The following is a 15,625-nucleotide window of genomic DNA, read 5'->3' on the forward strand; positions in this document are numbered from 1 at the left end:
TCAGGTCTCTCACAGAATTTCAAAAGAAAGGAGAAGATGGGATTTCCAGGGTTAAGGTAATTTATCATATAATAATAAGTATTAAAGCCAAGTGCATGTAACAAACATTAACAAAGACCTGTATTACCAATAGTCATATAGATTGAAAACAAAAAGTAAGAAAATATTTAAAAATTGCCTTGAAATCATATTAATACCTAGTATTCAGCAGGAACATGAAATCTTCATACAATGAATTATAATTAGGTGGTATATAAGAAGCATAAAATAAAACATCTATATGTAGGTTTTACATATATATCTAATAAACAAATCTATGACAGGGAACTACATTAAGTAGAAAGGGATAGGTGAGAATCTGTTTACTGTAGAGCTTGTGAACCTTAAAAACCTTAAAAATACATGTGACTGTATTACAAAAAATAAAAATAAATGTGTGTGTATGTGTGTGTGTGTGTGTGTGTGTGTGTGTGTGTGTGTGTGTGTATACATATACATACAGGTTTGCATGTGTGTGTATGCTAGGAATTTATCTTAAAGAAACATACAGGACCCAGAATAGCCAACCCAATATTGAAGGAAAAGAACAAAGGTGGAAAACTAACACTATCCAACTTCAAGACTTAACTATAAAGCTACAAATAAAGCTAAAGATAGTGTGGCATTGGTGAAAGAGTAGATAAATAGATCAATGGAACAGAATAAAGGGCCCAGAAACAGAACCCCCAAAATATAATCAGATTTTTTTTTAATGTTCATTTATTTTTGAGAGAGAGAGCTAGTGAGCACAAGCTGGGGACAGGTAGAGAGAGAGGGAGAAACAGAATCTGAAGCAGGTTCCAGGTTCTGAGATGTCAGCACAGAGTCTGATGCGGGGCTCGAACCCACGAACCATGAGATCATGACCTTAGCCAAAGTCAGATGTTTAACTGACTAAGCCACCCAGGCACCCCAATAGATCTTTGACAAAGAAGCAAAGACAACACAATGGAACAAAGACATTCTTTTCAATAAATGGTGCTGGAGCAACTGGACATCCACACGCAAAAAATAAGGAAAGAAAAAGAATCTAGATACAGACTATACACCCTTCATAAAATTAACTCAAAACAGATCATAGACCTAAATATAAAATGTAAAACTATAAAACTCCTAAAAGATAACATACCAGAGAACCCAGATGACACTAGTTGGGGTGATGACTTTTTTTTTAAGTTTTATTTACTTGTTTTGAGAGAGAGAAAGTGAGAGAGAGTGTGCGGGTACTGGCAGGAAAGGGGCAAAGAGGGAGAGATAATCCCAAGCACACTCCACACTGTGAGCGCAGAGCCTGACATGGGGCCCGACTCACCAACCATGATATCATGAACCAAGTCAAAATCAAGTTGGACACTTAACTGACTGAGCCACCTAGACGCCCCTAGGGTGATGACTTTTTAGATTCAACACCAAAGCCACAATCCATGAAAGAGAAAAACTGATAAACTAGACCTTATTAAAATTAAATAACTTCTGCTCTGGGAAAGACAATGACAAGAGAATTAGAAGACAAGCCACAGACTAGAAGAAAATGTCAGCAAAAGACACATCTGATAAAGAACTATCATCCAAAAACACAAAGAACTCTTAAAACTCAACAATCAGAAATAAACAACCCAATTTAAAGATGGGCAGAATACCTGAACAGACACCTCACCAAAGAAGAAATACACATGGCAAATAAGCGTAAGAAAAGATGCTTCACATCATGTCATATGGGGAAATGCAAATTAAAACAGCAATAAGTGACCATTAGAATGGCCAAAATCTAGAACACTGACAATACCAAATGCTGGCAAGGATATGGAGCAATAGGAACTTTGAGTCACTGCTGGTGGGAATGTAAAATAATGGAGGTACTTTGGAAAACAGTTTGGTGGTTTCTTACAAAACTAAATATACTCCTATCATATGATCTAGCAATCATACTCCTTGGTATTTCCCCAAATGAGTCGAAAACTTAGGTGCACACAAAAACCTACACATGAGTATAGAAACTTTATTTATAATTGTCAAAACTTGAAAGCAACCAAGATGTCCTTCAGTAAAGGAATGGGACAAACTGTGATACATCCAGACAATGTAATACTACTGAGTGCTAAAAAGAAATGAGCTATTAAGCCATGAATATTACTTAAATATATTACTAAGTGAAAAAAGCCAACATGAAAAGGTTACATACTATATGATTCCAACTCTAGGACTTTCTGGAAAAGGCAAAACTGTACAGACTCTAGAAAGATCAGTGGTTGCCAGGGGATGGGGGTTGGGGGGAAGGGATAACTGGAACACTAAGGATTTTTAGGGCAGTGAAAATACTCCATAATGATGGAGACATGTCATTATATATTTGTCCAAACCAACAGAATATACAACACCAAGAGTGAACCATAAGGTAAACTATGGACTCTCAGTGATTATGGTGTATCTGTGTAGGTTCATTAATTGTAACAAATGCACCACTCTGGTGAGGAATGTTGATAATAAGGGGAAGGGCATTATGTATGTGTGGGCAGAAGAGGTGTATGGGATATCCCTGTAACTTCTCTCAATTTTGTTATGAACCTAAACAGCTCTAAAAAAATAGTCAAATTAAAAAAAAAAAAAAAGACAAGAAACATTCAAAATGCATAACTATATATGTATTTATATAGATACATAGATACACAGTGGTACATAGATCAATTTTAAAATTAGAAAAATATTAAATATCTAACAATAAGGAATTAAATTGTGATAAAATTTTAGACTATGACAAACTATTATATAACTACCAAAAATTATATGATTCTCTGATAATTGTTTAATATGAATAATGGGTATATGAAGGCTCATAAAGCTATTCTCTCCACCACAATACATCTGATTTTACTAAAAATAAGACAAGCCAGGGGCACCTGGGTGGCTCAGTCGGTTAACTGTCCAACTTCGGCTCAGGTCATGATCTCACAGTTTGTGGGTTCAAGCCCATGTCAGGCTCTGTGTTGACAGCTCAGAGCCTGGAGTCTGCTTCGGATTCTGTGTCTCCTTCTCTCTCTGCCCCTCCCCAACTTATGCTCTGTTTCTCTATGTCTCTCAAAAAATAAATAAATGTTAAAAAATAAAATAAAATAAAAATAAGACAAGCCAGGGGCACCTGGGTGGCTCAGTCAGTTAAGCATCTGACTTCAGCTCAGGTCATGAGCTCATGGTTCGTGAGTTTGGGCCCTGCGTCAGGCTCTGGGCTGACAGCTTAGAGCCTGGAGCCTGATTCGAATTCTGTGTCTCCCTCTCTCTACCCCTCCCCTGCTCATGCTCAGTCTCTCTCTCTCTCTCTCTCTCTCTCTAAAAAATAAAACAGGGGCGCCTGGGTGGCTCAGTCAGTTGAGCAACCAACTTCAGCTCAGGTCATGATTCCACGGTTTGTGAGTTAGAACCCGTGTCGGGCTCTGTGCTGACAGCTCAGAGTCTGGAGCCTGCTTCTGATTATGTGTCTCTCTCTCTCTCTGCCCCTCCCCTACTCATGCTCTGTCTCTCTCTAAGAAAGAAATAAACATAAAAAAATTTTTAAAAATAAAATAAAAATAAAACATTAAAAAAATTAAAAATAAATAAGTAAAACAAGCCAAAGAAATCATCCAATTTTAAAATGGGCTAAACAGAAAAAGATCTGGAGAAATATATATCACAGTATTTATTTTTATTTTTATATTTTGAAGTTTATTTATTTATTTTGAGAGACCGAAAAAGTGAACTGGGGAGGGGCAAAGTAAGAAGAAGAGACAGAATCCCAAGCAGGCTCTGCACCGCCAGCACAGAGCCTGATGCAGGGCTCAAACTCACATACCATGAGATCATAACCTGAGTCGAAACCAAGAGTTGGACACTAAACCAACTGAACCACCCAGGTGGTTCACACAGTATTAAAAGTACTTCCCTTTGGATTGCAAAATCAGACAGAGGGTAAGACAAAAAACAAAAAAAGATGAAAAAATTAGCTAAGAAGATGAATATATAGCTCATAAAAGAGAAATACAAAGGCCAATAAGTATAGGAAAATATTCACTCTTGGTAATAAAAGAAATGACTATTAAGACTCAGTGAGATAACTTTTTTCCCACTCCAATTGGGAACGAGTCAGAAAAAGGAAGAAAATAGTATTCAGTATTGATTAAAAAAAAAGAGAGAAATAACATGGTTACTGGGAAAATAGGATTTTTCACTTCAATGTTTTTGGAGGGCAATTTGGCTATAAAAATGAAAAGTCTGAACAAAAACAAAGTATCTTTGACCCCATACCTCCATTTCTGGGAACTTATCTTAAGTGTATGTTGAAGGTTATGCCAAGTTATAAGGGTATAACTAAGGTCATCAGGTTATGCTAAGATTATAACTAAGGTTATGCTTACAGACTGTAAGATCATTCATTGGTAGAACTTTGACAATAGTGAAAAATTGAAAATCACCTCAATGTTCAATAATAGTTGGCAATCAAATGAAATGTCTACATAGCAATAAAAATGATGCTGTGGAAGTAGAATATTTGACATCAAATGGCATTTGTGATACAGTAGGTGGAAAATGCCAGTATTTTATTTTATTTTATTTTATTTTATTTTATTTTATTTTATTTTATTTTATTTTATTTTATTTTTGTGAGAGAGAGAGAGAGAAAATGTGTGCAATTTGGGAAGGGGCAGAGAGAGAGAAGAGAGAAAGAGAATCCCAAGCAGGCTCTTCACTGTCAGCACAGCGCCAGATGTGGGGCTCAAACTCACAAATCACAAGATCACAACCTGAGCCGAAATTGGATGCTTAACCAACTGAGCCACGCAGGAGCACCCCCATGCCCTGGAAAATGCCGTTTTAAAAAAAAGCATGGGAGTCTATAATGACATCTCTGTGAAAACTGTTTTTTCTCTGTAAACAGAGAAGTGGGTTTGATGCTCTCAGGTGATGATGACTGCATCTGGGAGGTGGAATTGAAAGTGTTTTGAATTACTCTTAACTATACTTTGTGATTTTCCTAAAATAAACCTGTATCATTTTTATAGAAGGAAAAACACAACCAAAGCTTCTTTTGCTCTAAAAAAAAAATGTTGTGGATGACTTTTTAATGATGTGGGGAAATTTTTTTTAAGTTTATTTATTTTGAGAGGGAGAGAGAGGGAGAGAGAGGAGACAGACAAAATCCCAAGCAGGCTCTGCTCTGTCAGCACAGAGCCCAACACGGGGCCCAATTCCACACACCCTGAAATCATGACCTGAGCCAAAACCAAGAGTCTGACACTTAACCAACTGAGCCACCCAGGCACCATGGGAAATTTATATTAATGATATGTTCATATGCTTATATAAATCTACATTCATAACTCATACCTTCATGTTTTATATAATGTTTTAATATGTCCATAATTATATTCAAATGAATTCATACTCATTATGTACAAATGGCTTCATGTACTCTTAAGCCACAAGAGCTCTCAAGGGTCCAGGAATCAGGGGTGCATGGCTGGTTCAGTTGGTAGAGTATGCAACTCTTGATCCTGGGGTTGTGAGTTCAACCCCCATGCTGGATCTAGAGATTACTTAAAAAATAACAATAAAGAGGTTCCAGGAATCCACTGAAGTGGTTTGAAGAATTTATCAGTGTAAAGGGATAAATGGTAATAATGTTGGGGGAAGAAATGGCCCATCCTTTCATGAAATTCTCACAGGGATACAGGACCCAAAAGAAGATCAACAAATACTTTAAAGTAAGATCAGTATGGGGTTGAAGAATACAGTGGTCAAAAGCACAGACTCTGAATTAGATTGAGTCAACTGCATCCTCTGTCACTTAATCCTCCATGGGCTTTGGATAAGTTAAACTCTGTATCCAAGTGTCTACATCTATAAAATGAGATGAGTAACTATCACAAGGAATGTTGTGATATTTAAATGAAACAAGATGCCTAAATTTGCTTAGAATCAGGCCCCGTACATAAGTCCTGAATACAAATGATAATTATTACCATCTTATTTTCACCTCAATAGTGAAGCCACTATTATTTTCTATCTTGTGCTCTTTTATAGATTTTTCAAAATTTCTACAACAAAGATGCATTATTTCTTCAGTGATACAAAAAGGTAATCCAACAAGTGATAAAGGAAATACAGTTGTCCCTTAAACAACATAGGGGTTAGAGGCAGTGATGTCCCTGCCCTGTGCAACAGAAAATCTGTGCGTATGTTTTGACTCCCTGAAAACTTGACTGGAAGCCTTACTGATAACTTAAACATTAATATATTGTCCATTAATATATTGTGTATGTTATAGGTATTATATATTATATTCTTACAATAAAACAAGCTAGACAAAAGAAAGTGGTATTAAGAAAATCACAAGTTGGGGGGGGGGGCCTGGGTGGCTCAGGTGATTAAGCATCTGACTCTAATTTTGGCTCACATCATGATTTTGTGGTTTGTGAGTTTGAGCCCCAAGCTGAGCTCTGCACTGGCAGCGTGAAGCTTGCTTGGGATATTCTCTCTCTCTCTCTCTCTCTCTCTCTCTCTCTCTCTCTCTCTCTCTCCCCCTCCCTCCCTTATTTGTACTCTCTCTCTCAAAATAAATAAAGAAAAAATAAAAAAGAAAATCATAAGGAAAATACCTTTATAGTACTGTCTTGTAGCTATCAAAAAAAATCCACATGTAACTGGATCCGTGCAGTTCGAACCCATGTTGTTCATATTGTAAAAACAAACGCAAAAGATTAAGCTAATAATGATGCATGATTCTAGGAAGAAATCTGGATCGGGAAAAACATTTCAATAAGGAATATTAGGATAATTGGCAAAATCTTACATTCTCTTACAAAGTCCTTGGTCCTTAAAAGATGATAATAAAGTAGAAGATAATCATGTGTCTACTAAATGTTAATAATTGGTAAATCTAGGTGAAAAGTATACAGATTCATCATATTCCTCTTTCAATGTTCTCATAATTGAAAAGATTTTGAGATAAAAAGTTAAAAAGGTTACTCCAAAAACAGCCTTAAAAAGTTTCATAATTTGTCACTCTTTGGTGCTTATCCACAATTTACGTTTTTTTTTAAAATATATATAATTACTAAAGAATATTTATTCTTTAGAAATGCTATTACAAAGTTGAGAAGGGAGAGAAAAATACAAATTGGCATTTGGTATTGGCTTCAGACTTAGGAGGGAACTAGCTACAAAGAAATATGTTTAAGGCTCCAGGTTGGGAGGGAGGGGAGAGGATTGGCCATCTGACACAAAAACTAAACCCACAAAGTAAACTGTTACTGTAGAACACAAAGACATTGTATTTCAGAGTTTAAGATAGGAAGGGAAACTAGCAAAGGGTTCCTCCTCTGGGTTACAGAAGGAAACAGTCTAAGGAAGCAAGACTGAACCAATGACAGAGTAGTGCATTTGAGAGAAGCAGTCTCTAAGGGCTTTAACAAGTATAGTTAGTTGATGAAATGTGCTCAGTTTCAAAGGACTTGGTTTTTACTTTAACATAAAATCCTGGTACTTCAGGCAAGAATAAAATAATCTATTTAAAATCTGTAAAGCAAAAGGGTTTCTTTTTATTTTTTTTAATGTTTATTCATTTTTTAGAGAAAGTATGAGCGGAGGAGAGGCAGAGAGAGAGGGAGAGAGAAAGAATCCTAAGCATTCTCTGTGCTGACAGCAGAGAGCCCAATGCGGCGCTTGAACTCACAAACCATGAGATCATGACCCAAGCTGAAGTTGGACACTCAATCAACTGAGCCACCACCCAGGCACCCACAAAAGGGTTTTTAAAGTCTGTTTTGAGATCTACTCTAGCTTCCACCTGAAGCGCCAAGAATCACGTGATAAACTTCTCCACAGATCTGAGAGTTTAAAAGATCAAGGGCCTTCAGCTCCAGGCCCAAGTGCAACCCATCCAACTGTATCTACTACGCTTCTATCATCTCACGAAGCATTCCCTTATTCAGGGGCACTGTCAGCACATCTGGACTGATGTGCATTCCTGATAAGTCTTACAAAAAAGGTCCAACCTAAATCCCATCAAGTCTTTAGAGAGGGCTTCTCAACCTCAGCACCATTGTTACCTTGAGCTAAATAACTTTGCAGCGGGGGCTGTCCTGTGTGCACTGCAGGATGCATAGCAGCATCCCTGGCCTCTACACAGTAGGTATCAGTTGTACAACCTCCCCTTCCTACCTATCCTGTACCATTTTGACCAAAAGGAAAAAGAAGTCTCTAGACACTGCCAAACACCTGGGGTGAGGGGAGAGGGCAGCTAAATTGCCCCAGTTGTAACCTCTGATTTACAGAAAATAAGTACCACCACAAGGATGCAATCAGACAAATCCAGAAGGGGTCCTCCTTAGCCTCCCTACTCAAAATGGGGTATAGAAACCAACATATGCAAGCATAGAAACTAGTTAGACATGCAGGCCCACCCCAGGACTCCTGAACTGATTGGACTCAGCACAATCCCCAGGGGAGGTTCATAGGCACAGGGAAGTTCGGAAAACACAGTACTACAGAACTACCAACTCAGAGTCTTCAACATGTCACATGTTTGGGGACAAAAAGGAAGGGTAAAATTGCTTTAGATTAAGACTTAACAGGCAGATTAAACAGAAGTTATCAGAGAATTAATGAAACCTAAATATGTACTGGATATTAGATGATATTATTAGAATTGACTTTGTCCAATGTGACCATGATATTGTGGTTATATGTGAAATCAACTTATCTTTTAGATATGTGTAAGAACAAAATGTCATATTTATAATTTACTTTAAAATAAAATGTAGCCAAAAAACAGATGAAGCAAATGTGGCATAATAATAGCTGTTAAATCTAAGTGTTGGGTGTGTGAATTTATTATATTATTTGTTCTTCTTTTCTATGAGTTTGAAATTTTTCACAGTACAAAGTTTGAAAAGTCTAAATGCAATGTGGTAACCTGGATTGGATGCTGGAATGAAAAAAGGTACATAAAGTGGGAAAACTGATGAAATATGAGAACTATCTGAACTCAGTTAATAGTACTATACCAGTGCTAATCTCATAGTTTTGACAAATGTACCATAGTTAGGAAATATTAACAAGGAAAACTGGGTGAAGGGTATATGTGAACTCTCTGTGCTACCTTTGCAACTATTCTGTAAACCTATTATGCCAAAATTAAAGGGTTACTTTTTTTTTAAGTTAGGAAAGAAACAGCCAAGAAAAAGGGGGGTGGGGGGGGGGTGGGCATAGCAAAGCCTCAAACATACTTATAAAAGTCTTCATAGTACCGTCCCTTGTGATCCTGTCGAATTGAGGCTCGGTTTATTTCAGGAAATTCATCTGAAAAAGAGAAAACAACACATGTAGATCAGGTTGAGAAGAGAAATTCACAGTTTATCTGCTCCTCCTTCTGGGTTGAAGATTTGCATTACCAAAATAAATGAACAAATGAATGAATGAAATTATATCAAGTTGGCTTTAAGATGAATCATGGCCCACAGACTTCTTGCATCCACTAATGGACTGTGTTGTTTTCCATTTTACCCTACGCTCATTAGAGAAAAAGTGGGAAAGATGAGTGGGAAAGATGAAAAAGGGAAAGATGATAAAGAATGGATGGAAAGCTTAATAAAAAGAACTATGGGGGGGGGGGGGCGCCTGGGTGGCGCAGTCGGTTAAGCGTCCGGCTTCAGACAGGTCACGATCTCGCGGTCCGTGAGTTCGAGCCCCGCGTCAGGCTCTGGGCTGATGGCTCAGAGCCTGGAGCCTGGAGCCTGTTTACGATTCTGTGTCTCCCTCTCTCTCTGCCCCTCCCCCGTTCATGCTCTGTCTCTCTCTGTCCCAAAAATAAATAAAAACGTGGAAAAAAAAAAAAAGAACTATAGGGGGCGCCTGGGTGGCTCAGTCAGTTTAGCGTCCGACTTCAGCTCAGATCATGATCTCATGGTTTGTGAGTTCAAGCCCCATGTCAAGCTCTGTGCTGACAGCTCAGAGCCTGGAGTCTGCTTTGGATACTGTGTCTCCTCCTCTCTCTGCACCCCCTCCCCCATACTCATGCTCTTTCTCTGTCTCTCAATAATAAACATTAAAAAAAATTTTTTTTTTTAGCTGTTAGCATTAAAAAAGGAACTGTGGGAGAAAGACTTACCAAGAGATTTTGCATCATAGAAAGTTCTAGAAAATAGGACCACTGTCACTTCATGACTACAGTTCTTCTCCTAGGAATGAGTAGAGAAAAAGCAGCTCAAGTTTATTTCATTCACTTCATGATGAAGCAGCCTGCATTAATATAATATTCTCAATTCTAGGAGACTCAGTGGCAGCACACTGTATTGGATGATGTCACATCATTGTAGGTTGCATGATGCAGTGAACAGAGCACTGCTGGAGTGAGAAGATGCAGGTTGAGTCCTGGCCCGGAAGTTTACCACTATGTAACCTTGGGCAATAGTCCCAGGGATGCAAAAAGTGCTTTGAAAACAGCAAATCATCAATACGTATGGGTCACTATCTCTGTTCTTGATTTGGCATGAACTAGATGAACCCAATATCAAAGGATCATGGTATTTGTACCTGATTCATGGTGTTTTTAAAATTTCTTCAGAACCATAGTTTAGGAACAAGAACAGAACGCATAGTGCTGAATGTAAGATACACCTCCCATATCCTACCACTGTCATAAAATCAGGGTTGGGAGCTGCTCAAGATGCAGCAGTTGAAGCCAAGGTGTCACAGTACCTTTGGATTGAGATGGGGACTAGTGAGAATAAACATTTCCATGGAGTCTGGAAATCAACATTCTGGAAACAGGGTGTTTACAGATAGCATGAAATGTGGCTTGCACCAGTAAGCCAGCAAGCCCAGTTTCAGTTCCTCCCGGATCTTCGAAGATGAGTGCTTCCACTGACCAACCCCATCTCTAACCCACCATGTTGAGTGACTACACAATTCAGCATTTACCATGTAAGGTATATATACAACATGATGCACATAACATGCCACCTTATATTCCCCCATGGATATAGCTCAAGTGGACAGAAATTCCTAAATACAAGCAACAGCACCAAGAGCAGAGTGCTAGGAAAAGAGCAAATCTTCATTAGTCACCTACTAATTTATTGGATGCCCAGTGCTCCAAACTCAACTCCAAATTTATCTGGCTTTGGTGTAAGTGATAAATAAGAATAAATGCCTTACAATGATTGGACTGGTGTGGGTATATGAGCCTCTCAACTCATGTGACAGTGGGGCTAACATACAACAGGTGGCATGGCCTGGGGTAATAATACAGACAGGATAGCACAGAGGCCACGATCTCAGGGTAGCTCTGGGAAAATGGAGGGCACCAGATGAGAATCCTCATTCTGCTTTCACATGCTGTTGATCATGGGCAAGTTACCCAACTTCACTGAGCTGTACTTTCCCCACCAGTATTAACAGGAGCAAGAGGATTGAGTGAGATAATGTAGGCAAAACACATACCATGATACTAGGTATGTCAAAATACTCAATGAATGTTAACTGGGACTACTACTATTATCCCCACCCCTACTACATTTTGGGCTCTGAAATGAATTCATGAACTCCCATGCTCAATCCTGCTGTCCACAGTGTTAGCTGTAAGTTATTCAATAGGAGGCATAAAGAACAACCGAGGTGCCTGGTGGCTCAGTTAGTTGAGTGACTAACTCTTGATTTTAGCTCAGGTCACGATCTCACCGTTTGTGGGATCAAGCCCCATGTTGGGCTCTGTGCAGCACAGCACAGAGCTTGCTTGGGATTCTCTCTCCCTTTCTCTCTGTGTCTTCCCTGCTTGCTCACTCTCTCTCTCTCTCTCTCTCACTCAAAATAAATAAACTTAAAAAAACTGTAAAAAGGTATAAACAACGTTCACCTTCACCAAATATCATTAAATCAATACAGAGTGGCTACAGAAAGTTATTTTAATTCATTTTCAAGCTCCTACTTTAAAACCAAGTTTTGAAAAAATTTTAAAACCAAGTTTTAAATTTAATTTTTTTTAAATTTTTTTTTTCAATGTTTATTTATTTTTGGGACAGAGAGAGACAGAGCATGAACGGGGGAGGGGCAGAGAGAGAGGGAGACACAGAATCGGAAGCAGGCTCCAGGCTCTGAGCCATCAGTCCAGAGCCCGACGCGGGGCTCGAACTCACGGACCGCGAGACCATGACCTGGCTGAAGTCGGACGCTTAACCGACTGCACCACCCAGGCGCCCCTAAATTTCATTTTTAAAACCAAGTTTTAAAAAAATTAACAAATCCTAAGAGTGAAGTCCTATAAACTAATGACTAGGCCTATGCCAAACCCTACCCCTATTATCTAAAGTCCATCCATAGACTGTAGGGTGAGGGGACATCTAAGGGACACTGAGTCAGACTTGAAATGGAGGTTTTCACACACCCAATACTGAAATGGCCACTATGTGGTCCAAGGTGACCATTATTTAGCCCACCTCAAACTTTAGCCCCTGTACTCAGGCAGACACAAAGGCCTCATCACTGTTAAGCCACATGACTGCAGAAGCCTCCTGGCTGGTCTGCTTAATTCCATGTGTCACTTCACCACACTGCTCCTGGCCACTTGGACTACTCTTTCCTCAAATTCTCCCCAGCTTTGATCATATTGACCACTTGCTTGAGAATCTTTAATAGTTCCCACACTTCCTGTCAAGTCCAAACTGCCTGGCTTGATGTGACCCCATCCCTTGAATCTATCTTACTACTTAATTATTCCCTACACTAACCCTCTGTGAAGTTGCCTAAGACCATACCCTACTCTCATGCTCATCTACACCCTTTTGTTCAAACTGTTCATCCGACATACCCTCTCCATCTTCCTTTCCAACCATCCAAACCTTCCTCAGTCTTCAGGTCCAAATTCAAAAGTAAATAAAATTCTAACCCCTAAAACATATGGCTTTCTATTGTTTCAAATATGTAGATGCAAGCTCCCCAGCAGATCTGTAAGTTCTCTGAGGGCAAGCGTCATCTATTTCCATACCCTTCACAGCTGATGGATAGTGCCCCCATATTGCTGAGGTAGGAAGACGGTACTTAGATTCAACTGAGACCTTACTATGTACAGATGCTTTAAAACACCTTGTGAGGCAGGGACTATTATAATCTCTATTTTGCAGAAAAGAAAACAGAGGCTCAGAAAGACTGACTACTTCTCCAAGATTTAAAAAAAAAAAAAGCTAATCAGAGCAGAATCATAATTTTAAACCCAGTCCGTTTTTATCCAAACCCCACGCTCTTTGCCACAACATAATATGACCTCAAATAGCTCTCCTACATTAGGTCTTTGATCCCCCTTGAGTTAATTTTTGTATATGATGCAAAGTAAGACTCCAAGTTCATTCTTTTGCATATGGATATTCAGTTGCCTCAGAACCATTTGTTGAAGAGACTCTTCTTTCCCTCATTAAATGGACTTGACATCTTTGTCTAAAATCAACTGACCACAGATGTATCGATTGATTTCTTGTACTCTCAATTCTATTCCATTGATTTACAAATCTATCTGAATGCCAGTACCACATGGTTTTGACTATTTTGGCTTTGTAGTAAGTTTTGAAATTACGAAGTAAGAGTCCTCCAACTTTATTGTTCTTTCTCAAGGTTGTTTTGGCTATGCAGGATCCCTTGCAATTCTTCATAAATTTTACAATCAACTTTTCCATTTCTGCAAAAAAAGGCCACTGGGATTCTAATAGGGACTGAACTATAGTTTGAGTAGTATTGCCACTTTAACGGTATTAAGTCTACCAATCTATGATTATGGGTTGGTTCTTTCTCACTTATTTAGATCTTTATTAATCTCTTTCAGCAAGATTTTATAGATTTTAGCAAACAAATATTGCACCTCCCTGGGTAAATTAATTGAAAGTATTTTATTCTCTCAGATGCTCTTGTATATGGAATTTTTTTAAGTTAATTCTCTTTTTAATTTTTGTTTTAAGTTTATTTATTTATTCTGAGAGAGAGAAAGAGAGTGAGTGGGGAAAGAGCAGAGAAAGAGGGAGATAGACAGAATCCCAAGCAGGCTCCTCACCAGCAGTGCAGAGCCTGACACAAGGCTCGAATTCACAAACCGTGAGATCATGACCTGGGCCAAAACCAGGAGTCAGACACCCAAGCAACTGAGCCACCCAGGTGCCCCAATTTAATTCTCTTTTTAAAATTTAATTCCTTGGGGGAGCCTGGGCGACTCAGTTGGTTAAGTGTCTAACTCTTGATCTCAGTTCAGGTCATGATCTCAGGATTGCGAGTTCAAACCCCTTGTTGGGCTCTGTGCTGGGTGTGAAGCCTACTTAAATAAGTACATACATACATACAATTTATTTCTTTGCTTTTAAATTTCTTGTTCAGAGTGTTCATTGCTGATGAAATACAACTGATTGCTTGTGTTGATTTTGTAACCTTGCAGCTTTGCTGAATCCATTTCTTAGCTCTAATAGTTTTTTGGTGAATTTTTTAGGATCTTCTACATATAGGAGATGATCTGTCAATAGAATAGTTTTATTTCTTCTTTTCCAATATGTATGCTTTCTATTTTTTTTCTAGTTGCTGAGGCTAGAACTTCAAGTACAATGCTGAACACCAGTGGTGACAGCAGGCATCCTCACCTTGTTCCTAATCTTTTTTTTTTTTAATTTTTTTTTTAATGTTTATTTTTGAGAGAGACTGTGTGAGCAGAGGAGGGACAGAGAGAGGGAGACACAGAATCCGAAGCAGGCTCCAGACTCCAAGCTGTCAGCACAGAGCCCGACGCGGGGTCTGAACTCACGAGCTGTGAGATCATGACATGAGCCAAAGTCGGTCGCCCAATCGACTGAGTCACCCAGGCACTCCACCTTGTTCCTTATCTTTAGGAGGAAAGTTTTTAGTCTTTCACCATTGAGTCTGATGTCAGCTGTGGGTTTCTCATAAATGACCTTTATCATGTTGAGGCAGTTAAAGTAATTAAATCTATAGTTTTATCAATTTAGGCTTTAGCTTAGATACTTTAACTAAAGGCAGCTTAGTAGAAACAGTGTATTTCTAAAATCTGCAATGAATAAGTTTATGTAATGAGGTTTACTATATAAAAAGCATACCTTCCACTTGGTAAAGAGATCAGCAAGGAAACCATTCACAGCTTTCTCAAAATATAGATCCCCTGAAAAGCAATGAGAAGAGGGTGAAGATTATCTTTATTTCTTGTTCACAATATCTTCTCTCAGCAAAACAGCAGGAACGAGACCAAAGAGAAGGTGGGTTCTGCTGTATCTTAAAACAAGATCCTAAAAACCAGATGTATAGAAGTGTTCAACTTAGACTTTCTACCAAGCCAAATTTAGTATCTGCCTAAGAGGCCATGGCTCCAAGGTAACATCCAAGATTAAAACACTTTGATGATTTAAAAATACAGAGTTGGGGTGCCTGGGTGGCTCAGTCAGTTAAGTGTCCAACTCTTGATTTCGGCTCGGGTCATGGTCTCACAGTTCATGGGTTAAAGCCCCAAACTGTTCAAGCTGACAGCATGGAGCCTGCTAGGGTGTCTGTCTGTCTCTCTCGCGCGCACGCGTGT

The 15,625-nt window shown here is 38.8% G+C and overlaps 1 protein-coding gene across 15 annotated transcripts in view; it reads right to left on the reverse strand.

Annotated features, from left to right (window-relative positions):
- DEPDC5 (DEP domain containing 5, GATOR1 subcomplex subunit) overlaps positions 1-15,625 on the reverse strand; it is a 127,348-nt gene that overhangs the window by 91,030 nt on the left and 20,693 nt on the right. For all 15 annotated transcript variants that reach the window (XM_045041195.1, XM_019814741.3, XM_019814738.3 and 12 more), the window contains 3 exons: positions 15,153-15,214; positions 10,181-10,250; positions 9,300-9,372 (listed from right to left, as the gene is read on the reverse strand). In XM_045041195.1, coding sequence (XP_044897130.1) covers positions 9,300-9,372; positions 10,181-10,250; positions 15,153-15,214 — 205 coding nt within the window. The remainder of the gene's footprint in view (positions 1-9,299; positions 9,373-10,180; positions 10,251-15,152; positions 15,215-15,625) is intronic.

The sequence above is a fragment of the Felis catus genome, chromosome D3 (genome assembly GCF_018350175.1).
Source record: "Felis catus isolate Fca126 chromosome D3, F.catus_Fca126_mat1.0, whole genome shotgun sequence".
NCBI lineage: Eukaryota > Metazoa > Chordata > Mammalia > Carnivora > Felidae > Felis > Felis catus.